We start from the raw sequence: 27,756 nt of genomic DNA on the forward strand, positions 1-27,756 counted from the left end.
ATCGAGAACTAGAGGAACTTCCCATGTTGCAAGAGCTTGCCTCACACTGGCAGTGAAGCCTCTTCTGAATGTGTGTTGTCCTCTGAGCGGATTCAGACGGGTTTAACCGATCCAGGATGAGTTTACCGACCCGGGAACAGTGTGAGGGATGGAGTCCCGCGCAGGTGTCCGGCTTTCTGATTCAGGTGAGGGTTCAATTCAGTTCAGTTCGTGTGTGAACCGCGATTTACTAAAGACATTTAATGCTTTTCAACTAGGCCTATTTTTGTTGTTTCATCCAATGAAAAAAGGTTTAAGTCATGTTTATTGATTAATGTGTACATGAGCTGAAGCTTAATGGTGTTTGTTCACAGAACAACATGCGAGACTGTGCAGACTCGGTTCAGAGGAACCGGATTGACGGCTGTCGGTTTCTGGTAAGTTCCCTTTCTTGGTCAAATCTTCGCTTTTGGTCAATATTGACCAATATTTTCTCTTTGCAATGTCATCTAAATCTAATCAGTGTTAATATCGTTAGCATTTGATTCTAGCCTACTAATCGTGTATTTTAGATACAATCAGTGCTTTTAAAACTCTTTCATATGGGGAAGTGACGGTCTGACTCAGTCATCTTGCATCTTTTATAGTGGATTTGCATTGATGGAGGAATTAGACAAGCGCAAATATTTATCGTTTAAGATGCTGTGGTGAAACTGGAACCGTCAGTCCAGGGAAAGACTTTTAATGACATACCGGAGATTATTCATGCCGTCAGGATTGAGTGAGATCGCCTGAAGAACTGTTTGGAAACAGTCATTATTACACACTTTAATAACATTTGTTATTAATAATGTGACACATTTACAAATGGAATATTCAACAAGAGAAGAACATGAAGAAACTCACATGCATGACGTCATCAGTCCAAAATCGAATTTATGACCGACCCGTATAAAGTTCATCAGAAACACTAACTCGATTCAGCCCGAATCTATGGACATCAATTACAGCATGTGTGGACATCAGTGTTTAGTTGGATTGTGTAAAGTAAAACTTCAGCAAGAGACAGTAGCCTAGATAAGTATGGAAGCTTGTTTCCGCCACAAAACATTTTAAGAGATAATTGCGATTTTTTAATCTCACAATTGCGAGTTTACATCTCGCAATTCTGACTTTATTTCTAGCGTGTTATAAAGTCAGAATTGCGAGATATAAAGTCAGAATTGCGTGAAATAAAGTCGCAATTGCGTGTTATAAAGTCAGAATTCTGACTTTTTCTCGCAATTGCGACTTTATATCACGCAATTCTGACTTTATAATACGCAATTGGGAGATATAAAGTCAGAATTGCATGATATAAAGTCGCAATTGCGTGTTATAAAGTCAGAATTGTGAGATAAACTATTCTGAGGTAAAAAAAAAAAAAAGTCCGTCTTTTTTTCCCCCTTAGAATTGGACTTTATATCTCACAATTGTGAGTTTATATCTCACAATTCTGAGAAAATATGTCAGAATTGCGAGATATAAACTCGCAATTGCGTGTTATAAAGTCAGAATTGCGTGATATAAAGTCGCAATTGCGAGAAAAAAAGTCAGAATTCTGACTTTATAACACGCAATTGCGACTTTATATCTCGCAATTCTGATAAAAAAGATAAATTCTGATAAAAAAAACATAAATTAAATAAAACAAAACTTCAGCCCAAGACAGTAAATAAAATATATAAAATAAAACTTTAGATAAAACTTCAGCCCGAGAAAGTAGATAAATAAAAAGACTTCAGCCCGAGACAGATAAAACATAAAATAAAATAAAATAAAATAAAAAATTCAGCACAAGACAGTAAATAAAAAATAAAATGAAATAAAACTTCAGCCCGAGAAAGTAGATAAAATATATAAAATAAAATAAACTTCAGCCCGAGACACTAGATAAATAAAAAATAAAAATATTCTTACCTGATGCTTTTTTAAATATCGCATTAAAAGTATGATGAAAACAAAATACACTGGTCCTCATTTTTGTTTTGTTGACTCAGCAAAAAGTTGACATTAAAAAAAGAAAACGACGGCCTCTTTTCTTCAGAAACTACTTCCTAAATCCTGATTGGCCAACACTAACACTAACCTCCTTTACTGGGAAAAAGGGCATTTCATTTCATCCACTTTCACTTGCAGCCTAAAGTTTGCTGAAGTAACAGCGTGTTTTCCCCAACTCTCCCAGTGTCCTCCTGAACGGGTGCCGAGGGCATATTTTAGATATCTTTGCATATTCATGTGGCGTTTATGCGGTAACCATCTGGTGAAAGAGTGTGTAGATCACAGGAACGTTTCCTCTGACACTCGATGAGTGTGTGTTAAGAGCGTGATGAGACTTCTAGAAGCAGAACATCGTGACTTTCACTCAGTGTTAAGTTACCAACAGTACTGACTTATATGCTACTTTCCCAACAAGAAGAAGAGTTCATAAAACACAATCCCTTGATTTTAATAGGAAAGAAACCCGATAATCTCGAGAGTCTTAAATTAGGAGTTGCTTGCAACTTGGAAAGCAATTTTTTGTCTGGTCTCAAATCAGTTTTAAAGGTGAAATGTGTCAACTAGGGGTGTAACGATGCGCTCATGTCACGATACTGAACTCACGATACGGTATTATTGCGATACTCCAAGCCATATGATAAAAGGTTTTAACTGTTAATTAAAATGCTAAGTTTGGTATTACGACAATTCACCATGACGTCACATCAGTATTAGACGTTCTTCCGGGTGGCAAAAGCCGAAGTGTTCCTATGGCAACGCTAGTAAATTGCTTGGAAGGGAGGCCCACCGTCGACAGTAAAAATGTTATAAAAAAAAAAAAATTAATTCAATATAATGCATTTTTTATCATAATAACAACTGTGTTTAATGATATAAGTAAAAAATATAATAAATATGTAATATAGTAGGCCTACACATAATTAGCAAAATACTCTCTATAGCTCTTTTTTTCTAGCCAAAATAACGTGCTATATAGCCTATCATAGTCATTAAATGGCTTTCCTGAGGTAAATGTTATGTGACAATTGTTCTCCAGCTGTTATATCGACCTTTGCGCGGTTGAAAAACACTGATTGGTCGATATTATGTATGAGGAATATACATTTCGGTAAGTTGCGTGAGAAAATGGATGTGTGGCGTGAGAGCGTGTGAAAAGTGACAATTGCGTGAGTCTCACGGTGAATGCGTGAGAGTGGGCAGCACTCTTTTACTTCAGGCAGTGACTGGCAATGAGTCTCTTCATCAAGAGACAAGTTTACTAATATTAGTCTCGAATTTCCCCGGCGGAAGATAAATGCTCTGCTGTGATTTTGTAGATGGACCGTTTTGAGAATACACAAAGCAGAGTTGAAGGGCAAGCAGGGTTGGCAGCAGAAATGTAAACGTTGGATGAATCATATAATTTAGGGGATCGTTAAGATTTCCTACTTTTGACGACACAGCGTCCACTCGCTATAACCTCCTCACCCACAGGAAATCGATGAAACCCCTAGCTGCTACACCTTTTGCTGTATATCTGGCAGCGCAACCCCAAACACAACACGTTTTCATCATCGTTTCAACTTTGATCAACAACAATGTTTTTAACTATGTAACTGTTGCAGTCGCTGGCTGGATCTCTTCAGTTAGTCAGTGGAAGCCGCTCGCGTTCTGCCACCCGGAAGTTACTCGGTGCCTATTGTTTACAAACATTCTGAAAAGGCCTATAGACTTGGACTTGGTGCTGAAACCCAAAGCACAGGACAATAGAGACACCAGAATAACAATATTCATGATTCTGAAGCTGAAAATACAGAATTGTTATGCTTTATAATATATGCTTGCACTCTGTCTCTGACTAGTTATATTTGTCACTTTTTACTGGTAACATCAGACATTTGGCATTATCAAGACACACAAATATTCCCCCATTGCATTATTATACATTATATTCAACATTATATATAGTAGTTTATGTAGTACTGACACTAAAACTCTGAAAACATGAATTTTTATTTTGGGTGAACTATCCACAATAAATATTGTCACTATCCACGATACATATTGTTGTATTTTTGTATTGCCATATATTGTGACACCATATTTTTACAAATATTCCCCCATTGCATTATTATACACTCTCAAAAATACAAAAGCTGTCACTGTGGAGTGCATATTAGTTCCTCAAAGGTACATATTAGTTCCAAAAGTGTACATATTAGTTCCAAAAGTGTACATATTAGTACCAAAAGTGTACATTAGTTCCAAAAGTGTACATATTAGTACCAAAAGTGTACATTAGTTCCAAAAGTGTACATATTAGTACCAAAAGTGTACATTAGTTCCAAAAGTGTACATATTAGTTCCAAGAGTGTACATATTAGTTCCAAAAGTGTACATATTAGTTCCAAAAGTGTACATATTAGTTCCAAAAGTGTACATATTAGTTCCAAAATAGCTCCAAAAGTGTACATATTAGTTCCAAAAGTATACATATTGGTACCAAAAGTGTACATTAGTACCAAAAGTGTACATATTAGTTCCAAAAGTGTACATATTAGTACCAAAAGTGTACATTAGTTCCAAAAGTTTACATATTAGTACCAAAAGTGTACATTAGTTCCAAAAGTGTACATATTAGTACCAAAAGTGTACATTAGTTCCAAAAGTGTACATATTAGTTCCAAGAGTGTACATATTAGTTCCAAGAGTGTACATATTAGTTCCAAAAGTGTACATATTAGTTCCAAAATAGTTCCAAAAGTGTACATATTAGTACCAAAAGTGTACATTAGTTCCAAAAGTTTACATATTAGTACCAAAAGTGTACATTAGTTCCAAAAGTGTACATATTAGTACCAAAAGTGTACATATTAGTTCCAAAAGTGTACATATTAGTTCCAAAAGTGTACATATTAGTTCCAAAAGTGTACATATTAGTTCCAAAAGTGTACATATTAGTTCCAAAAGTATTAGTACCAAAAGTGTACATTTAGTTCCAAAAGTGTACATATTAGTACCAAAAGTGTACATATTAGTTCCAAAAGTATTAGTACCAAAAGTGTACATATTAGAACCCTTTTGAAAGGAACTGTCCCAGTGACAGCTTAATTGTACCTTTTTTTCTGAGAGTGTACATTATATTCAATATTATATACAGTAGTTTATGTAGTACTGACACTAAAACTCTGAAAACATGAATTTTTATTTTGGGTGAACTATCCACAATACATATTGTTGTATTTTTGTGTTGCGATATATTGTGACACCCAGAGTGTTACACAACACAAGAGTCCCGGAGCCTGAAGAGGTTTGATGTAGACGGAGCACTTGGTCAAACTTGGGTGATGTTGTGGTTCTTGATGTGATTGGTCATTCGTCTCTGACTGCGTTCAGAGGTCTGAGAGTCTGTGGGACTCGAGCCGAGACTCTGAGCGCCGCTTATGTGAAAGCTGAAGCTGTTTAATATGCAGCTGTGATTCCAGTGTCTCTCGCTTCGACTCCTGGAGAATCTCCACATAAATAATTCACCTCAGCAAGCAGCTTCCAAGGAGAAATATTCCATATTTTATTCTGTGTCAAAAGGCTAAGCTTGATTTCAGGCAGGACTTTGAGATTTTCTCGTCTTTGTCTGCAGAGAGTTGGAGATTCAGAAAACTCAACCTCTTGCATTTGTCTCTTTTAGATCCGTCAGATACTTATGAAAGACGCTTCGCCAAGACTTCAGCTGTCGGGGGTTTTGATGCGTAACGCAGAGAGTATTACACTGAAAGCAGAAGGATGTGTGATGAACATTTTTATTTATAGGTCAAACCATATTTCTAGTTTGAGGCTAACTAATGGCCTGTTCATGTGGCGGTGTCAAAGTTTACATGCTTTGCAATCAATCAAAAAATAAAAGAAACCTTCGGACCGAGATGCTCCAGCCTCACCGTGACCCAAATAAAAATGAATAAATAAAATAAAATAAAATAAAATAAAATAAAATAAAATAAAATAAAATAAGCCTTTAGTCTGAGATGTTCCAGCATCACCATGACCCAAATGAAGTAAATAAAATAAAATAAAATAAAATAAAATAAAATAAAATAAAATAAAATAAAATAAAATAAAATAAGCCTTTAGTCGGAGATGTTCCAGCATCACCATGACCCAAATAAAGTAAATAAATAAATAATAAATAAATAAATAAAATACGCCTTAAACCAGAGATGCTTCAGCATCTCCATAACCCAAATAAAAAAAGTAATAAAATAAAATAAAATAATAAGCATCTTTGTGACCCAAATAAAATAAAATAATAAAATAAAATAAATAAAATAAGCATTCAGCCCAAGATGCTCCAGTATCTCCACAACCCAAAATAAAAAAGTAATAAAATAAAATAAAATAATAAAGTAAAATAAAATAAAATAAACCTTCAGCCCGAGATGCTCCAGCCTCACCGTGACCCAAATAAAAATAAATAAAATAAAATAAAAATAATAAAATAAAATAAATAAAATAAGCATTCAGCCCAAGATGCTCCAGCCTCACCGTGACCCAAATAAAAATAAAATAAAATAAAATAAAATAAATAAATAAATAAATAAATAAAATAAATAAAATAAGCCTTTAATCGGAGATGTTCCAGCATCACCATGACCCAAATGAAGTCAATAAATAAATAAACAAATTAAATCAATAGAATACGCCTTAAACCTGAGATGCTCCAGCATCTCTACAACCCAAATAAAAAAGTAATAAAATAATATAAAATAATAAGCATCTCCTTGACCCAAATAAAATAAAAATAATAAAGTAAAAATAAATAAAATAAGCCTTTAGCCCAAGATGCTCCAGCATCTCCACAACCCAAAATAAAGTTAAGTTAAAGGAAAGGAAAGGGAGCTCATAAAAGTAACTACTAAAAAGTGCAAAATGAAACGAGGCCAAAGAATTTTAACATAAAAAATAAATATGTAAAATAGAGTATTTACATTATTCAGGAAGAATTAGAGCATAAATCATCTCTCTGTGAGTCTCAGAGGACATTTTCTTCCTTCGGATGCTCTCCTCATCATTTATTCACAGTCATCAAGCTCTGTCCATCGATTTTATGACTCGTTAATATATGCCAATACGTCAAAACACTCAAATCTATGCACTTTCCCCAACACACACACACACAGGTACACACTCTGAGTGAACAGCAGCCTCAGTTTCGCTGCTGGGTGAGAGCTCCACCTAGTGTTGGAATCAGGGAAAAGACAGATCAAGCTTTCTGATTGGGGAAAAAAACCTCAGCAAACTGCTACAGAAATATCTATTGTTGCATAATTCAGTAAGCTACAGTATTTCATTCAAAACATAACTAGGGTGTTCGAAAACACGAAGATGCTAAACTAGGAACAAAACAACTTACTCACTGAATTATTCAGCGGTTCCTGAAGTATAAGCGTAGCATACTAATGTTTCAAGCGTTGAGCATGGATTCTGTGTCCCTAATAAACCCAGAGAAGTTTATTATAAGATCTTACATTAAAAAACAAAGATCATATTTTCTTTGTTGCATGATTTCACCTTTTTGGCTCAACTTTTGATACTTTAGAAATCCCCTTCTGCAAAGTAACATGCTGTTTTATTACTATGATCAGAGGTGGACAGTAACAAAGTGCATTTACTTGAGTACTGTACTTAAGTACACTCTCTGAGTATCTGTACTTTACTTGAGTATTATTTTTTCTGGAAACTTTTTACTTTAACTTCACCACATTTGAAAGACAAATATCATACTTTTTACTCCACTACATTTCTACGGTCCTTGAGTAGAAAGTAGTAATGTCAGTCAGTGGATGATTTTGGTTGCAGGGGTTGCATTTAGGTTGGAAATGAAAGTGGGGTTGACGTCAGAATCCAACATCATCAACCTGATTTTCATTTTCAGCGTTGGGTTTGGTCTTCTAAATGCGAATTTTGTCATTGTTTTGGTGCACACTAGCTTATAGATAACAGCAACACTAGCTTATAGATAACAGTAACACTAGCTTATAGATAACAGTAACACTAGCTTATAGATAACAGTAACACTAGCTTATAGATAACAGTAATGCTAACATATTCATACTAAAAGCCAAAAAACTTTAAATAGGGCACTATTTGAGGGATCAGCCATTTGGGTGTCCGAAACCATTGTGGACGTTATTGAGTGACTTATTCAATCTCACATTCAATCCCACTGGAACTGCCCATACACAAAAGAAATATATTTGAAATATATTTTCAGTATATATTTGGGAATATATGCAAATATTTGAAATTGGCCCAATAAATATATTTCACACTTAACATCATATATTTTTGTTATATTTCAGAATATATTTCAACAAGAAATATATTTATTGGGCCAATTTCAAATATTTGCATATATTCCAAAATATATACTGAAAATATATTTCAAATATATTTCTTTTGTGTATGGGTGTGTTCTAGAAATACATGTGATATTGATATGAGGGCAGCCATAGATTCAGAGGCATAAGGTACTGGTAAGTATTACACACAACAATAATGAAACAATGCATTGACATTTACTTTTTACTTTTGATACTTAAGTACTTTTAAAAACGAGTACTTCTGTACTTTTACTTAAGTAAAAATAGGTATTTACGACTTTTATTTGTAACTGAGTAATATTTTACCAGTATCTGTACTTTCACTCTAGTAAGGAAGTTGTGTACTTTGTCCACCTCTGACTATGATCCACACTTTGTAGTGCATTTAAAGTTATATTATTATATTTAAGAGTGCAAATTGTCTTCAGCTTCACCTGTATTCATTCAAAAAGTGAATAAATGGCAGAATATATTTTATTTTAACTCTATGAAGTCACATGTCAGAGACTTCATACTTTACTTTTGCTATGATTTTATGTGGCACAAAATGCAACTGAAATGCATTAAATTAGTCAAACAATAACTGATATAACTTAATCAAACAAAGCATTATAACAATATTTACCCATGTATATTTTCATTAAACATTTATAGGTTCACAGAAACACTTTCGAGTGACACAAACTGAAAAAAAAATGAATGAATGAATGAATGCATATATATATATATATACAGAAATGAATCAGACGTCCTAATTTAACTACTATTATTTAAGCACAAATGCAATGTTTATTTTTATTCTCTAGAACAAGTTTCTTTTAAGAAAGCCACTGAGAGTGTGTGTGTTTGTATCAGAAACTCGACTGTCACTGAATATTACTGATTCTCTTGAAGTTGCATGAAAAGCTTCTCTGAACTGTGGTTTCTTTTGCAGACTCTGTCGGACGGCGACCTCAACAAGTTCAGCCTCCTCCATCGGCCGTAAGGAACCGGTTTCTCTTCTATTTCTACTCTAAACTCTAAACTCTACACCCAGGCACTTATAGTATTACAGTATTATTTGTCATGTGTTCCTCATTGGTCAATGATTGCCTGTCGCAATGAGGAAACGGTGTAGTTTTACTAACACACACACTGCAGGATTGTGGCCTGTGCATCTAACAAAATATATTTACTACTAATATACTATAAGATACAGAAATTTCAGCAATAAAAAATGGTGTAACAATTTACTTGAAGCCTTTATATATAATGCATTCTACAAGTATTTTAATGCATTAATTATGCCTTTTAATGCACTTTATGATGCATACATTATAATATAAATTTTTTCCCCTATTACACCTTTAGAAAGTATAATGCATTAAAACATGACAAACAATCAAAAAGGAATCTACCCATAATGCATTTTAACTTTGGTTTTATTTATGAAAATATCGAATGCATTATTATAACATACATTATGAATAATGGCTGTAAAGTTTTGCAAAGACTTTATTATTGTTCCAATACAACTACAACTGCAACTAAAAATAAAGCACATACTTTCACTAACCCTTTCAAAACCTTTTAAGAAAAGCCATGCGAGTTTGTTTCGTATCCGTGGAGAAAAACACGAGTGCTTACTTAGCTAGGAACAAATGTGTTACATTATTAATGCCTTAAACGTCACTCATAGCGCATATGTGTATGCATCAGAAGACTAGTGCAATAATGTTAAGACAAAATCATTCAGAATTATTATTAGACATTAAAAGGTTGGAAAAAGCACAGACGGAGAACTGAGAATCCAGAGATTCGAGAAAAAGCATCAAGTGAATCAGGTTAAAATGGCTTGACTCTAAATATAGAGGTAACATGACGTTCAACCGCAGTTTCGAAATCCTCATTACGAACCACTTCTGTGGAAAATGGCCCTCCTCTACATCTGCAGCATGTGCTGTTGAACACACACACCCACACTCACACTCACACTCGACAGTCACACACACACAATGGAGCAGTTCAACAGACTCACGGCTCCTGCTGCGGATAAACTGAGGTGAGAGATCTCTGATATTCATGCGTTAGGAGGTTTACTGCGCTCTTCCAGTCACTTTACCACTGCTTAACACAGATTTAATGTTAAGAGAAGAAAACTGCTTCTAAAGGATCTAACGTTTTGCTGGTCAAACCTATATTGTGTTTAATTGTTTTTTTAATCAGATCAACGATTAATCACGATTAATCGCATTCAAAATCAAAGTTTGTGTTCATAATATATGTGTGTGTACAATTATTTTGTATTTATAAATACACACACATGCATGTATATCTTTTTTAAATGTGTTATTTATATATAAAATATTTATATATCATATCAATTATGTATAATGTACATAAAAAATTTTTTAAAATATATAAATGGCCATAAATGTAAATGTAAAAGCGTTTGATCAGCAAACCTTCCGTGTGATCCTGATAGCGGAGTTCAGTGAGGATGATCATGTGACTGTCTGATGGATTTGCTGAAGTTAGAGAGTTAGTGTTGGACTGTTCTGAGGACTGTGATTATGGTCATTATACGTCTCGCTCGCAGACGTGAAGCCGCTCAGATTGAGTCTGTCAGAAACATGTTATCTCTGGATCTGATAAGATGTTAAAACACATAATTCAACGTGTTGGCATTCCCAAGGTCATGGGTTCGACTCCCAGGGAAAGCAAGAACTGATAAGAATGGAAATGTGTAGCTTGAAATGCAATGCAAGTCGCTTTGGGTAAAAGTGTCTGCCAAATAAATACATGTAAATCTATCTATCTATCTATCTATCTATCTATCTACATGAATATCTATCCATCTTTCAATTTTTCTATCTGAATATCTATCTATATATCTATCTATCTGTCTGAATATCTATCCATCTTTCAATCTGAATATCTATATATCTATCTATCTGTCAGAATATCTATCCATCTTTCAATCTGAATATCTATCTATTTATCTATCTACATGAATATCTATCCATCTTTCAATTTTTCTATATGAATATCTATCCATCTATCTATAATGTTACAAAAGATTCTATTTCAAATAAATGCTGTTCTTTTGAACTTTCTATTCATCAAAGAATCTTGAAAAATAAAATGTATCACAGTTTCCACAAAAATATCAGTCAAGTTACATATGAACTGTTTTATGATTATCAACACAATCATCATATTAGAGTGATTTCTGAAGGATCATGTGACACTGAAGACTGTAGTAATGATGCTGAAAATTCAGCTTTGATCACAGTAATAAATTACACTTTACTGTATATTCACATAAAAAACAGTAATTTAAAATTGGAATAATATTTCACAATTTTTACTGTATTTTTGATCAAATAAATGCAGCCCTGGTGAGCAGAAGAGACTCCTTTCCAACTCTTAACCACTAGTGTACAGTATGTGCTTTTATTAACTCATCGTGTGTTTTGTTTCTCAGGCAACTCCAAAAAATTGTTCAAGATATAAAGAAGAATGACGACAGCCTTTTCAACAGACTAAAACGGTATGTTATACACACATCACATCAGCCCTGACTCACAGTCAGGCTGAAAACAGACACAAGGAAACATCTGGTGACTGTCCTCAAACACATTCGCTCTCACTTCCTCTATTCATTCAGAGTAATAGTCCCAAAACGGGCCATTAGGTGTGGCGTGCATGACGGAAAACAGCATTATTGCACCAATAGCAAGCAATTGTTATTAATGAAAGGACACCTGTGGTCCAAAATAGTCATTATAGTAACATGAAAAAAAAACCAAAACAGTTTCGGCGCATTCCTTCTGCAATTATTGCATTGTATTGCAAGTCAAGTATCACAATAGCAATTGTTCATGCTTAGGGGTTTTTCCACATGAAACTTCACTGCACTTCAATGCATGTTTGTTCCGCACCATTTGCGTGCCAGACATCAATGATTCCTCGTGTCTGAACTTTACTACGACACTGGTTTGACCGTTTTCAGAAATAAAAATACAGCCTAGATAAGTGGAGGTGTGTTTTCCACGCTCACATATTCTTCAGGAAATGTAATTAATATTCATCATCAATGCAAATAACAAAATGTATTCATTTTTAAGGTTTCAGAACGAACAAACCGCTAATATTCTCAAAACCGGGAGAAATACGCTGGACCGGTATGATCAATGTTTCTGTGCTGTGAATCCTAACTCGTAAAAAGCATGCATGCGTGTCTTAACATCATTGTTAGCCTGTAGGTGTGTTTGCTTAAAATTTAGGCTTATTGAAAAGCAAATTATCTTTTCAAGTGCAAAATATAGCTTGTTCTGCTTGTTCTTCTCTGTCTGTGAGTGAAGAAATGGCCCCAGACAGCCACCGTTGCGTCATCTTTGTGGTGTCTTTGGAAAGACTTACTATAATCTGGCTTTTAACTTTAACAACCGTCTCATTATTCCGTTGCAAATGCATCCAGCCATTGTGTGTCTTTGCTTTTGCCTGTTGTAGATTACATGCAATTATATGATGCGGTGTTTAAAGGTCGCTGACAAATGAAAACTACAAATCCACTCGCTCGCTCAGCGTCACTAATCCGCAATGCGCTGATATCAACTCTCAAGAACTTCCTGTATTTTGGGTTATTTTCAATTTTGTTTCAGAATAAAGAAGAAAGGTCCTCCGAAAGTACCAGCAAGGGACTATCAAGGCAAGTCTCTTGTGCACCTAAAAATGTGCACCTATTTCTACTTGATCTGACCCTTAAAAAAGACTTTCGCTTGATGTAACCCAATGCAGTCAGGTTGATTCAGGCCTATGAAATAATATAAAGCATAATGTAATACAGTGGCTTAAAATGACATGCATGAGGCATTCATGGAGCATTAAGACACACTCTAAATATATTCAGTTTCTGACCTCATGACCATGTTTGTGTCACTTTCCAGGCGAAGCTCCGGATACCGAGAGATACTCTGACTCAGATTTTGTAAGTGCATGATTGTTCTTCTTCAGTAATATCACTTCTCCACCCGATAAAGTCATTCACAGCTCACTTACGGGAGAAATGGTACAAATGTAACGTCAGGAATCATTTAATGACTGTACGACCAGAAAAAATGATATGATCAATAAGTTATGATGACATATGTTTTTACATTGCTTTGGCTCATCAAAATAAATTAAGCAATTTAAAACTTTTTATATAAAGTTATACAAGATTCAACTCATCTTTTAAGTCAGTTTAATGTAATTTATGTTGAAATGACATCAAAGTTGATTGTACTTAATTTAAGGCACCAACTTTTTTTTACAGTGTAGTGGTCAATATTAATTTAAGTAATTTAAGTAAAAAAACCTGTTTTAAAATAATCATATCTAATTAGTATCTACTCATGAAATATATGAACACAGTAAATTGTGGTGTTTTTAAAGGCCCTTTTTACACCAAATAAAAAAGTGCAACAAATATATATATATACAGTGCAATGCATAAGTTAATACACCCATGCTAAAGTTGACTAAAAAGAGGAATAAAAAATCATATTTTGGAAATTGAACTTAATGCCTTAATTTAAAAAATTAGGAAAAATCCAACCTTTAAGGACACCAATTTTCTTTGTGAATGAATAATGTATCGTAAATAAATAAATGTTCTTCCTTAAAATACAGGGTGCATAAGTTAGTACACCCCTATGTTAAATTCCCATAGAGGCAGGCAGATTTTTTTTTTTAAAGGCCAGTTACTTCATGGATCCAGGATACTATGCATCCTGATAAAGTTCCCTTGGCATTGAGAGCAATGCAAATCAAACTAGCTTTTAGGCTAACTGAAATAAAACCATGCCAATCTCTAGGTGTGGTGAAGGCTATGTGATGATGTGGGGCTATTTTAATTCCAGAGGCCAAGGGAACTTTATCAGGATGCATAGTATCCTGGATCCATGAAGTAACTGGCCTTTAAAAATAAAAATCTGCCTGCCTCTATGGGAATTTAACATATTTTTTTATGTTAGATGTGATTAATCACAAAGCACGGTTTAAAAAACAAAACTAATAAAAATGACAAAACCACACGACCAAATTACTAAAACTTGAAAATAGTACATAAAAACAAAAAAATAAAAACATTATTGCTATGGTATCTCACTGATACTAACTTCACACTGTTGTGTACGTCTAATTCAATTAAATGTAAATACAATTTATTTGAAACTAGCAATGACACAATTTTCAAAATGCAGTTATACCGATTAATCTCCACTATTGCAGTTGTAAAAGCAGGACATATAGAGAGACACTGATCACATATTAATATTTCAGGACAGCGATACATATGAGGAGCCACAGGGCGGCGATCACGACGATAACTACGAGCCTCCGCCGAGGTCAGAGGGTCACGGGAAGGGCTTTACCATCGGCTCGTCCATCACGAACCCCAGAGGAGAGTATGTGGGTGAGTGAGTATCACGACGCACTGGATCTTATCCACCTCACTTTTCATTTCGAACATTTGTAACCTGAATGTGTCGAGGCTTCCGATCTCATCCGCTTCTGGTTATATTAGCTGTCTTTTATTCAGTGAGCTGTTCAAAATCCTTCTTTTTAGTAAACTCTGTGTACACAAACAATGTTCTCAATGCTGGAGTTCATGTGTAGAGCCCCTGGTGAGACTTCCAGCACAGTTTCATGTTGTGTCGAGCCTTCTTAGTGTTTTTAAAAAATAGCGATTTTTGATGCTATCATAGAAGTGCCCCATTCACTCCCATTCAACAGGCAATTTGACCGAAAACGAAAATACGGTCAAACTTAAAAGTGGCGTTTCCATTCTAATTATGCTTTTACACGAAAGTTTGCCTCGGGTAGATTCACAAAAAGACCCTAGGTTGCATTTTGGCGAGAGTTACCCTTTAAAATAACGATTGTATTATTACACCTTTCCACCAGTAGGTGGCGACAAGTGACTGTTTAAAATGTGTTAGTCATTGAATCGTGACTAGATTCGTTCAAAAACGCTGATTCATCCAATGATGAAAGTCTTTACGAGTCATTGAATCATTCACTCAGCCGATTTTTAAAAATAATTCATTCACATTAATTAAACTGCAGTAATTAACATTGTGTCAGAATCTCTAGTAAATTAAAGGCGTAGTTCACTTTCAAATAACCATTTCCTGATAATTTACTCTCCCCCACTTCATCCAAGATGTCCATGTCTGTCTTTCTTCAGTCGAAAATAAATTAAGGTTTTTGAGGAAAACATTCCAGGATTCGTGACCTTTCCAACGTGATGATGTAATGCGTGGCACATCTCAGAGATAGTACAAGACGGGCATTTGTGGTTAAAAAGTATATAATTATTATTATTTATTTTTTAAACGAGCGATGGTTTGTCTAGATAAGACTCTTATTCCTCGGCTGGGATCGTGTCGAGACTTTGAAGCTGCACCGAAACTCACATTTGGACCTTCAACCCGTTGGATTCTCATTTTTACGAACCGATATCGATTCTTAAATCCCAAGAATAGATTAGTCATCCTGTTTTCAGTTGATGAATTAATGTTTGTTACTATTGATATGAAACAAAGTCTCAGATTTCAAATTACGTCCATTTTCTTACGAAATTCCAAAACATAAATACAGTTTTGGCGCTGTGGCGTGAGGTCGTTCTGGCTCAGCTCAGCATCAGCTTGTAAACAATGTCATGTAATGTCACATTTACCTCAGAAAAAACATATCCAGTGACCATAAACTCGTCAGTCAGCTAGAAACATTAACTCTAGAGAGGAGCATTTTGCTAAATATATGCACCATATTACATATTCATAATAATTTTTAATGTTCTTCAATATTTAATGCATGTTTGAATAAATCTGGCAGGTTTTTATGACAGCCACTATTTAAATGTTTACATTTCATATAAGTTTATTATTATAAAAATAAATAAAAGTGTGATTTAAGTTTTTATACAAATCAGTTCATTTTTACCTTCAATATTATAGTAGGCTAATGAAGCCTAGTAGGCCACAACTGACTCCCATAGTTTACAGCATTAGTGAAGAGATTTGAAATTTGCCATGTATTGTTCCTGATATCCAAAATAATCAATATTGAATCGAATCGAAATTGAATCGATTTGCAAGCTTGTGAATCGAAATCGAATCGAATTGTGAAATTTGTGTCACTACCCAGCCCAAATAAATTTGTTTATTTTTAAATGACCGATCGCTTCGCTGGATAAGGCTCTTATTCCTCGGCTGGGATCGTGTCGAGACTTTGAAGCTGCACTGAAACTCACATTTGGACCCTTCAACCCGTTGGACCCCATTGAAGTCTCTATATGGAGAAAAATCGTGATTCTCAGTTTATCCAGAATCGTGCAGCTCTGCCAAGAACTCTTATTTCTGTAATCCAGTCCTGCCCTACATTTTTCACTCTGAATCTCGTTTTACAAGAAAAATGGGTTGCAAACAGCATTTCATGTCGACTTTAAAAGGCTAGTTCACTGAATACATTTAAACTCTCCCATCATTTCCCCACCAAACGCCAAACGACCGTCTTCCGCGGAACACAAAAGATGTTTTGCAATGCAGTGAAATGTGATTTTTATTTTTATTTATTTTTTAAAGCTCCTGGGGCCGGTTTCACAAAGCTATTTTAGAGCGGTCTATAGTGTTAGACAAGTCAAAAATGTGCGAAAAGTGTCTTATTTTACCCAGAATGCAGTGCAGTGTATTCCTACTTAAGATAGTCAGAGTCTTCAGTGCTTTGTGCAACGGTCTGATTTAGATGTGTATCTGAAGTCTGACTATCTACTATATCTAAGCCCACAGTCAAAGTCAATCTTTGTGAAACCGGCCCCTGGTCTTTTGTCACTGAATGAAACTTTGAAGAAAGCACTTATTGCATGCTTTTTTAACTCTGTAAAACGCAAACTTTGAAGAAAGCAATGCTTTCAAATGCTAAAAAAGCATGCAATAAGTGTGAGAAACTGATGACATATTGCTAAATTGTTCAGTTCTAAAACCAGACTTCCGGTGTGTGTTTCTTCTGTTCACCAGACAGCTGTCGTGGTCGACCGGAAAAACCAAACACTCCTTTCCATCTGCAACAGAGGCACAAACCCCCTCGACTGGCCCGCGGTCGGCCAGAGGAAGATGATGTAATAATAACGGCTCGCACCATTAACTTTACACACACTTTAATTTACTACACAATAAACTACTGATACTGCAACTCTCTCTGTTCAGGGAGATTACATTGAGCCAGAGGACGAAATGGATGATAATTACATCGACCCCACTGGGAAAACACTAACAAGTAAGATGATAAAGGAACGCTTATGCAAGGCGTTTTTAATGTTGTAGCACACTGAATTATTATTATTATCAATAAATAAAGCTCTAATGATGGTGATTTCCAGAGCCGACGGTTAACCGAGGGGTCAAACCTGCTGTTCCTGCTTCTGGACACGATCCAGGTGAGATTATTTTCCAAGACCTGCACAGTTTCACTGGGTTTATTTGATCAAATATTGAAAGCGCATTTACTGCACTTCTTTTTTTAGATTTCTATGAGGTTCCTGACTCGAAGGTAAGCTTCAATCAAAAGAGCTCTGTTCAGGTCACTGAAGTTAAATATATTCAGGTCATAGTTCACGTCAAAATCAAAATCAAAGAATAAGAGCATGCAGTTTGTATTTTAAGAAAATTAAGCCTTTTGGAAACATTGATTACATGACATTATCCCCAAAACCTCATTACTGTAATATGTATATAGTCAAATCGATAAATCATGATTAATCACATCTAACATAAAAGTTTTTGTTTATATAATATATGTGTATATATATGATTATATTTATGTATAAAATATATATACATGTCTATGTGTGTGTGTGTGTATATATATATATATATACACATATACATTAGATATATACATTAGATGTATACATTATATATATATATATATATATATATATATATATACACACACACACATATACATATATACATACAATAATATATATACACACATATATAAACAAACTTGAATGTTAGATGCGATTAATGGAGTTTTGATCAGTGGTGATTATAGCAATGCAGTGTTTAAAATAGTTCAATCTGAATAATTTTTATTAATATTATCATGGTTAAAATCTGCATAAATTACAGGTAGTACAACTAATCCCATCATGCATCATTTTTTTATTTATGATTTTGGCATGAAATATGACATGGACATGTTCTTGACAAACATGCGTGATTCATCCTTTAAGCTTCTAAAATTAATTTGCCTTATAAATGCTCTGGAAAAAAACAGCTTTGTGTCTCTGTTTATAGGAGAATTCACATTCTAAGAAAAGGTAAAACTTCCCAATTAACTATATTATTTATTTTACACACATTAAACTAGCTATGTTACAAAACAGTGTTAAACTCAATGTCAGATAGCAGTAATTACATTCAATTATTCCCAGTGCATGAAGATGTTGCTATATACTCACACGTCAACACTACATTTAGTCTAACTTTGAGCATATTCTCTCTTTTATATTGATGTTCTGTGTCCATAAATGTTCTGATCATCAGAAGTAACGAGACTCTTCAGCCGAACACACAGATAGCGCCTCCTAAAGCCAGTCCACGGTATTACAGTCATTCTTACTTATATGATCATCACAAACACCCTTACCAACATTTACCATTTTGATAGTTTCTACTTTTTTTCCCATTACTTTGGTTCTCTAACAATGCGAATCAGTTTAAATATCACAGCCGTCTCTCGAAACACTACAAAATGATAAATGTTCCAAACGAAAGAGTTGAATGCACAAATTAAAAACAAATGTAGATTTTCCATGTTTTATCTGTTCATACAGAATGCACGCCAGAAGGCCATCAACGCCTCCAGTGAGTATCGATCATCACTTTAATCATCAATAATATAAGCAAGAACTGCAACTACCAATAGTATAATAACACTAAAAAATAATAATGTTATTTTGCATCAAATAGATAACATTAGTTAACATTAACTAACAATGAACAATACTTAATCTTAGTTGTAAATTTCAGTATTTACTATATATATATATATATATACACAGTATATATATATAAATATAAGGGATGCACGATATATTATATATATATATCAGTATCAGCCGATATATGTTCATTTTTAATGTTATCGTTATCGGAAAATTTGGCCGATATATTAAAGCTGATAAATAATGTATTATTTCCTTCAGCTGAGACACTTCAGATGCAAACTGATCAACATGATGGTTTTTAATTGCTTGAAATTTAATGGGAATCACTTCAAAAAAGGAAAATACAGTCAAGTGCAAGTCTGTCATATCAGCTACGTAAAATTATAATGAGAAAATTATAATTGTGTGCTTGGGACTTTTAATGGTGAGACTTTTGTCTTGTAATCAGGCTTTCAAAAATTATATTATTTCGATTTATCGGCCAATATATCGGTTATCGGCTTTCAAATATAAATGTTATCGGTATCGGCCAAAATGTTCATATCGGTGCATCCCTAATATATATACATATATCCCCCATACACACACACACACATATTGTCAGTTTATCGTAGCTAATGCATTGACTAATGTTGACAAATGAGACGTTTGTTACCAGCCTGTCCAACATGTACATTTGATTCGAATGTAAATAAGCGATCAGCCCTATATGCACATATGTCGCTGATATATGATATAACAAACCAAAATGTGTGTTTTTAATTGAGAATATGCTGACGGTCTTCTTCCACTATGTGTCTGAGCAGGGATCCCAATCAGAGGACGATTACGAGGTGTGTGACGCAGATGACAGTGAGTATCAGTTACACACACTAAACCTGAGCAAATGAATGCAGAAAAACAATCTCTCTTGAAAACCATCTATCTTCTGACACTCGTTAGTGGTTAAAGCAAGACCAGAGGACACAACGGGGACGCGGAGACCATCCATACCGACACCTCGACCTCGAGACCTGTAAGACCTGGAAACCCTCAACTATAATACAACGATAATACATACATTATATCTGATCCACTAACAGTTCATCACTTCTGTTCTTTTAGGAAGAAACCAAGTCCTGCTTCGATGCCGGTACACACATCTCATTTCTTTAAAAACAGTCGTGCATTATTATTTCAGTCAAAACATTTTGTGAACATACTCATCCATCGTTGCAGAAACCAAGCATTCCTCGCAGAGAGAGTGAAGGTAACTATCAAAATCCCTCATGATGAGACTGTCATAGAATAACAAAAGCAATGTTTTTCTGCTTGAAATCTAGCGTACGGTATATGGTGAATCCTGCAGTATTAAGATGCATAAGTCAAACTGATGCGTTATGACACAAAGTAAGCCCAAAGTAAATGTTTTCTAGGGGTGTAACGATACTCTCACGTCACGATACTGAACTCAGGATATGATATTATTGCGATACTCCAAGACATATGATAAAAGGTTAACAAAAAAGGTACTGTTGATTAAAATGCTAAATTTGATTTTACCTTGTGTGTGTAAATGAATAGATTTGGACTTGGTGCTGGAAACCCAAAGCACAGGACAATAGAGACACCAGAATAACAATATTCATGATTCTGAAGCTGAAAATACTGAATTATTTTAGACGAATATCTACTTTCACTGACTAGATATATTTAAAATAATGTCACTTTTTACTGGTGACATCAGACATTTGGCATTATCAGGACCCACAAATATTCCCCTATTGCATTATTATACATTATATTCAGCACATACAGTAGTTTAATGTATAAAACTGAAATTTTTTCTCACACATTAATTGTTATTTTGGGTGAACTTTCCACAATACATATTGTTGCATTTTTGTATCGCGATATATTGTGACACGAAAAATTGTTCCACCCCAACAGTTTTACAATGCACAAATTTGGCACATCATTGCATGCATTGCATACATAAAAATAGCCTTCTTCTTCACGCAGTGAAAGTGTGCTATACTAAATATAGCCAATACCTTGTAGATGTAACCAACATGAAAGTCTCCAGGATATGCAATCTTAATTAAGACCTTTTGTTGGTCACATGATCTCAGTTACAGCATCATCATCTAAAACAACACCAGTGACTATCCCAGCGGACTCCACGTCGAGTCCGTCGACAGGCTTTCATCGAGCCAGGTAAGAAATCACCGACCACGGTTTCATTTTATACCGTAATCATAAAGAACCACAAGAACTAAACTCCTTCTCTCCGACAGAATGCCTTTGCCTCGACAGGTTCCCTCCCAAAGTAAGATTCACGCTTTCTCAAAATTCAGCAGATCTCTCTGTTTATAAGGCAAATATCGACATCAGATCTGTCTAGTCTTTCCTTTTCTGTCTGTTTATTAATATTATTTTGTCCAGGCAGAGGGACGTTGCCTTCAGACAGCAGATCCGCCGACGAGGTGATTACAATTATTTTCTTGACTTCTTTACGCATATCTTTTTTTCGGTAACACTTTACAATAAGGTTCATTGGTTAACTACCTTAGTTAACATGAGCTAAGAATGAACAATACTTCTACAGCATTTATTAATCTTAGTTAATATTCATTTCAACATTTACTAATACGTCATTAAAAAGGTTGTGTTTGTTAACATTAGTGAATGCACTGTGAACTAACAATGAACAGCTGTATTTTTATGAACAAACATTAACTAATACAGTAATGTTTTGCTCATTGTTAGTGCATGTAAGTAAATACATTAAATAAAGTTAACTAATGAACCTTATTGTTAAGTGTTACCCTTTTTTTTTTTATTGAGAAGGTTTGGCTCTGACAGAGAATGAAAAGTGACCCTGATGTTAGTGTGCCTCAGTTTGCAGCACAAGTACTATAATTAAGAGCATCCCAGCATGCATTTCTCTGTCAGTCTGACTATCCCGTCCTCTCTCACAGGAAGCTGGTGTGTATAAAAAGGTTTGGTTTGCCAGCAGCTGTGACCGCAAGACAGCAGAGGACGCTCTCATTCGCTCAGCTAAGGCATGTCCGGCTTGCACAAAACAACACTGATGCATTTCACACAGACGTTGCATTAGAAATTCCAGCAAATTCCTGTAAACCCTGAACTATAATACATCAACTCTGCCATTATATCAGATCCACTAACAGTTCATCACTGCCGTTCTTTTAGGAGGAAACCAAATCCGGCTTTGATGTGTACACACATCTAATTTCTTGCATTATTATTTAAATCAAAACCTTTTGTGAAAATACTCATCCATTATTGCAGAAGCCAAGCAAATGCAAGTGGCCAATAAAACACTGATAATATGCATCATGCATGTTGATTTACTTCACCTTTCCAAAGTAATTAACATTGTAAATCTTGCTAAGTTGTTAACATTTTCATTCTATGTACATTTATAACACTACATTTTATGTAGGGATGCACGATATATCGGCCACCATATCGGTATTGGCAGATATATGTTCCTTTTTAATGCTATCGTTATCGGCTCGATAAGAAAATGTGGCCGATATATTAAAGCCGATAATTAATGTATTATTTCCTTCAGCTGAGGTCGACATGATGGTTTTGAATCGCTTGAAATATGATTGGAATCACTTTGAAAAGGAAAATACGGTTAAGTGCAACATGTGCTGTCATATAAGCTGCATAAAATTATAATGAGAACATCATAATTAGGACACGGCTTTTAATGGTGAGACTTTTGTTTTTGTAATCAGGCTCTCAAAAATTATATAATAATGTGTATGCCAATATATCGGTTATTGGCTTTCAATTATAAAGAATTATATCTGTTATCGTGTCAGCCAAAATTTTAATATCGGTGCATCCTTAATTTGATGTTATATGACCATGGCATTAAATTTCATTAAACTAGTCAGTTGTGAGTTTAAACGGCTTAAATAAATAAAGTTAAATAAAACGGCTGGCAAAATTGGCATCTTTCTCTCTTCGGATCCATGTAATCAATCTCATGATATTCTTTCCTCTTTTGGAAAAATCACAAGAACACTGAAATGGATGTTTTCTTTTGCGACTGGAACAATGGAATGGAAATATTTTTGATAAATGAATAAATAATATAATAAATAAAAATATAAAATATAAAATAAATAAATGAACTCAAGATGCACCAATATATTCAAAACCAGAAAATGCAAACAAAAACATTGGAAATGTGGAATAAACAGTCAAATGTTTATCAGACAATGCACATAATCTTAAAACATCACAAATGATTACCGGCTGCTATTATTCCTGTAGCTAAAACTAAAACCTAAAAGCTAAAACCAGGGCAAGCATGAGCTGCTGATAAAGTGTGTTCCTTGAATGCAATGCAAGTCGCTTTGGATAAAAGCATCTGCCAAATGCATGAATGTAAATCTCAGTCTATCCCTATCTGAGATGTAGCTAATCCGTATGTGGCTTTTTGTCTGATTGTATTTCAGGACGGGTCGTTTCTGCTCAGGAAGAGCTCTGGTGTGGACGCACAGCAGCCGTACACACTCGTGGTGTTTTACAACGGCCGAGTTTACAACATCCCCGTCCGCTACATCGCTTCCAACAAACAATATGCTCTGGGGAAAGAAAAACAAGGAGAGGAGGTAAAGGAGGACATGGTGATACACTGACCCTAACAAGAATTTGGACACTTAAAAAGTCACTAAACAGAAGTTGCGATAGTCTTTTCTTCCCTATTGTGACGTATATCCAGGAGAATCGGCTTCTGGAACAAGAACACATGTAGACTTGATTTTGTTCACTGGGAATTGATTAGAGACAGGGATTGTTGCAGGTCGACTGTGAAATGCTACAACAGAAACTAACTCTAACACGCAGCTTTCGCAACCAATTTGCGGCGTCGCAATTTAGAAGCTGAAGGGCACAGTCAAAGGCAAATTGCATCACTGGTTAGTGGTCACACACAATGAGTGGCAGAAACACTGAGCACTGACAGCATTGGTTTTCAGCGTGAATGGCGCAAAAAACACACAAAACCCATCTAAAACGGGAAAGAGCTTTGAGATTTACTGTATTAATAGATTTGACAAGAAATCTGAGGTGTGTTTTTACAGACTGCCGGAAGTTACAGAAAAGAGAAGTAAATGAATCGCTGCAAATCATTGAGGGATTTGCAGTTATTGTGTGTCAATATGCTGAATTTAGGGGTAAAATCATACACTATATATTGTATTGTTATATTGTATTGACAACTCATCAATTAAATATTTACCATCGTATATTCTGCATAATTGGACGTTTTAAAATCACTGACAAAAAACTATACAAGTTTTAGGGCTGGACGGTATGTTGATATATATAACATTGATATAAGTGATCACATGGATTTATGGATCTATACTGTATTAATATAAAGCGTTCACAGACAAATTTGCTTTATTATTTCCCCGGCGTCGAAATCAGGCTCATATAAATGTCAGGAAAGTAAACACGATTCCTGCTGCATGTCAATATCCACGGATCACTGGATCTTTGGTAAGTTGTAAGGAACGCTATATCGAGTCCAACCTACGGTGGCCGAGAGAGCGCAACTGAAGAAAACACATGCAAATAGAAAACAAACAAACATGCAAATAGAAAAAAACACCCACAAATTATGAAAACATCTTCATCAGCACACCGGTGATGACAGAGTTCTTCACAGCCCTCAAAAACTTTGCCATTGTAAAGAGCTTACTTGATGGTTGTGGTTTGCTATTGGTGGATCTCTGCAGAGGTGGACAAAGTACACAACTTCCTTACTTGAGTGAAAGTACAGATACTACTGATCAAATATTACTCCAAGTAAAAGTCATAAATACCTATTTTTACTTAAGTAAAAGTACAGAAGTACTCGTTTTTAAAAGTACTTAAGTATCAAAAGTCAAAAGTAAATGTCAATGCATTGTTTCATTATTGTTGTGTGTAAAACTTACAGTACCTTAAGCCTCTGAATCTATGCCTGCCCTCATATCAATATCACATGTATTTCTCGAACACAGTTCCAGTGGGATTGAATGTGAGATTGAATAAGTCACTCAATAACGTCCACAATTGTTTCGGACACCCAAATGGCTGTTCCCTCAAATAGTGCCCTATTTAAAGTTTCTTGGCTTTTAGTATGAATATGTTAGCCTTACTGTTATCTATAAGCTAGTGTGCTCCAAAACAATGACAAAATTCGCATTTAGAAGACCAAACCCAACGTTGAAAATGAAAATCAGGTTGATGATGTTGGATTCTGACGTCAACCCGACTTTCATTTCCAACCAAAATGCAACCCCTGCAACCAAAATCATCCACTGACTGACATTACTACTTTCTACTCAAGGGCCGTAGAAATGCAGTGGAGTAAAAAGTATGATATTTGTCTTTCAAATGTGGTGAAGTTAAAGTAAAAAGTTTCCTGAAAAAATAATACTCAAGTAAAGTACAGATACTCAAAAAGTGTACTTAAGTACAGTAGCCTACACAGTAAATGCACATTGTTACTGTCCACCTCTGGATCTCTGTGAATGACAGGTTGCCCCGCCCACGCGCCGGTAAACACGTCATCAGAGAAGAAGTTGCTGCAAGAGGGAGGGGAAGTTGAGGGCTTTTTTAAATGTGCACAGTGCACGGATAAATCATTTATAATAAATGCTGAAATATTCCATGAAAAAAAAAAAGTCCCTTTTGATTTCATGCTCACATTTAAATGGCTTTCAGATAAGTGTGACTTAAGTGTCCAAATACACTGCATGTGGTGAAAAGAGGTAAAGTTGTCAGCTCAGTCACTAACTATCATCTCTCTTTACTCTCAAGCGTTTCAGCAGCGTGTCAGACATTATTGAGAACCACCAGAAGAATCCTCTCGTGCTGGTCGACTCACAGAGCAACACCAAAGACTCCACCAAACTCAGGCATGCAGTGAAGCCGTGAAACAACCACAACAACAGCGCGACCTGAAGACTGCAGGCTGACAAATATAACTGTACTGACATACAACTGTGTGATGATGGTTTCACATCTTACCTTAATAGATGATGGAAACAGATCCACGCTTGCGAAGCTGGGACTTGCTGCTACTTTTATAACTTATTTTAGTGAGTGACAGGGCCGATCGCACAAAGGCGCGCGTTTCCACAACAGCCGCAGTAACGGAATTAAAACAACGCGGTTTTTTTAATTTGACGCGACGGAAAGAGAAACGCCGAAAATACCATTCAAGATTAACGTTGCAATGATGAAAGAGGTCCGTGTTTACATATCTGTGACGAAACGAGCTAAAAATACAGCAGCAGAGAAGAGAGCAATGTTAAATGAAGATATGCAAATAAGGTACAGTTGTACAGTTTATGTGTATTTGTTGTTGAATCATTGTATGAACATTTTGTTTTATATAAAGTGTGTGCAGTAAAAAAATAAATATGAATCTTTTTACTTAAAGTTATTGTGTTGTGTACTATGTTAATTCAAATTATTCATATAAATTACATATATTTTACATAAGCTGGACTAGTCACGTGAGTTGATCAAAAATATTCTTTGGAGCATGCAGGCTATTTTGCAAGAGTAATCAGATCTACAGATAACAGTATAGTATACAATATTTGTATAGTAAAAAAAAAAAAATAGGCATAAATAAAAATGACTTCTTTTTAACCACATAGGCCACAGTCGGCTCTGTACATTCGATCCACATTCAATGGCTGTAATTTGGTTTACATTACTTTTTAGGTTGCAATAATTGGAAAACTTGTGGGCCACTGAAAATCTAATACTAGATTTGACCATCAGTTGACCTGCTGTATATATATATATATATATATATATATATATATATATATATATATATTAAGTTAAAAGCCCAGTTACATAATGCTTGTTCTCAGTGTTTGAGGTAAGGCATTACAAGTAACACGAGTTACATAATCAGATTTTTTTTTTCCAGGTAACTGTAAAGTAAAATGTACAACAAAATACCTGAGTTACTTTTTCAAACAAGTAATGCAAGTTCCTCCCATGCCCTGACTGACAGCTCTCCTGTCCTCATGTTGAGAGGAACTGTAAGTGCAGAGGCGTTGTGTGTAAGAACATGATGGTTATTGTCGTTCAAGACTAAATGTGAGCATGCATTTACTCATCTCACTTGCACAAAAACAGATTCAGCATTCCTCAAAATGAATAAAAACTCAGAATATTTAGCAAACCTGCATTAATTAAATGTTATATACTTTATGCATTTAATCTCACTTTATTAGCCAGCGTCTTCAATGATCCGACTGACCCTGCTCCCTCTACTGTACAGCTGAGAGTTTGCATGTCCTTCAACCTGAGGCTTATTCATCTCACTTTTGGTGGGAAAGGGCCTTTAGATTTGCCAAAAAT

At 35.0% G+C, this 27,756-nt stretch overlaps 1 protein-coding gene across 4 annotated transcripts; it reads left to right on the plus strand.

Annotated features, from left to right (window-relative positions):
• blnk (B cell linker) lies at positions 1–26,814 on the plus strand. 4 transcript variants are annotated; one of them, XM_084390853.1, is made up of 25 exons: positions 2–185; positions 354–416; positions 9,307–9,353; positions 11,839–11,904; positions 12,482–12,538; positions 13,019–13,065; positions 13,304–13,344; positions 14,679–14,811; positions 17,417–17,517; positions 17,606–17,675; positions 17,779–17,835; positions 17,923–17,948; positions 18,701–18,723; positions 18,950–19,006; positions 19,240–19,270; positions 20,160–20,205; positions 20,296–20,368; positions 20,458–20,485; positions 20,572–20,602; positions 21,465–21,549; positions 21,630–21,661; positions 21,778–21,818; positions 22,314–22,397; positions 23,835–23,990; positions 26,191–26,814. In XM_084390853.1, exons 1-25 carry the CDS (start codon positions 117–119, stop codon positions 26,305–26,307), a joined length of 1,581 nt encoding a protein of 526 aa, XP_084246979.1. In that variant the 5' UTR covers positions 2–116; the 3' UTR covers positions 26,308–26,814. The 4 variants fall into 4 exon arrangements, with proteins under 4 accessions (XP_084246980.1, XP_084246979.1, XP_084246982.1 ...); XM_084390854.1 differs by lacking the exon at positions 12,482–12,538 and having other exon boundaries at positions 1–185; XM_084390855.1 differs by lacking the exons at positions 2–185; positions 354–416; positions 9,307–9,353 and adding an exon at positions 10,266–10,413.
• The last annotated feature ends 942 nt before the right edge of the window (positions 26,815–27,756 follow it).

The sequence above is a fragment of the Rutilus rutilus genome (assembly GCF_951802725.1).
Source record: "Rutilus rutilus genome assembly, chromosome: 20".
Classification (NCBI taxonomy): Eukaryota; Metazoa; Chordata; class Actinopteri; order Cypriniformes; family Leuciscidae; genus Rutilus; species Rutilus rutilus.

Bases quoted from the DNA above. Each gene is read 5' to 3' on its own strand.
- blnk (XM_084390853.1), top strand. From the start codon at position 117: ATGAGTTTACCGACCCGGGAACAGTGTGAGGGATGGAGTCCCGCGCAG. The intron at 17,518-17,605 runs GTAATAATAACG...CTCTCTGTTCAG, and splicing joins GTCGGCCAGAGGAAGATGAT to GGAGATTACATTGAGCCAGA. The intron at 17,676-17,778 runs GTAAGATGATAA...GGTGATTTCCAG, and splicing joins CACTGGGAAAACACTAACAA to AGCCGACGGTTAACCGAGGG.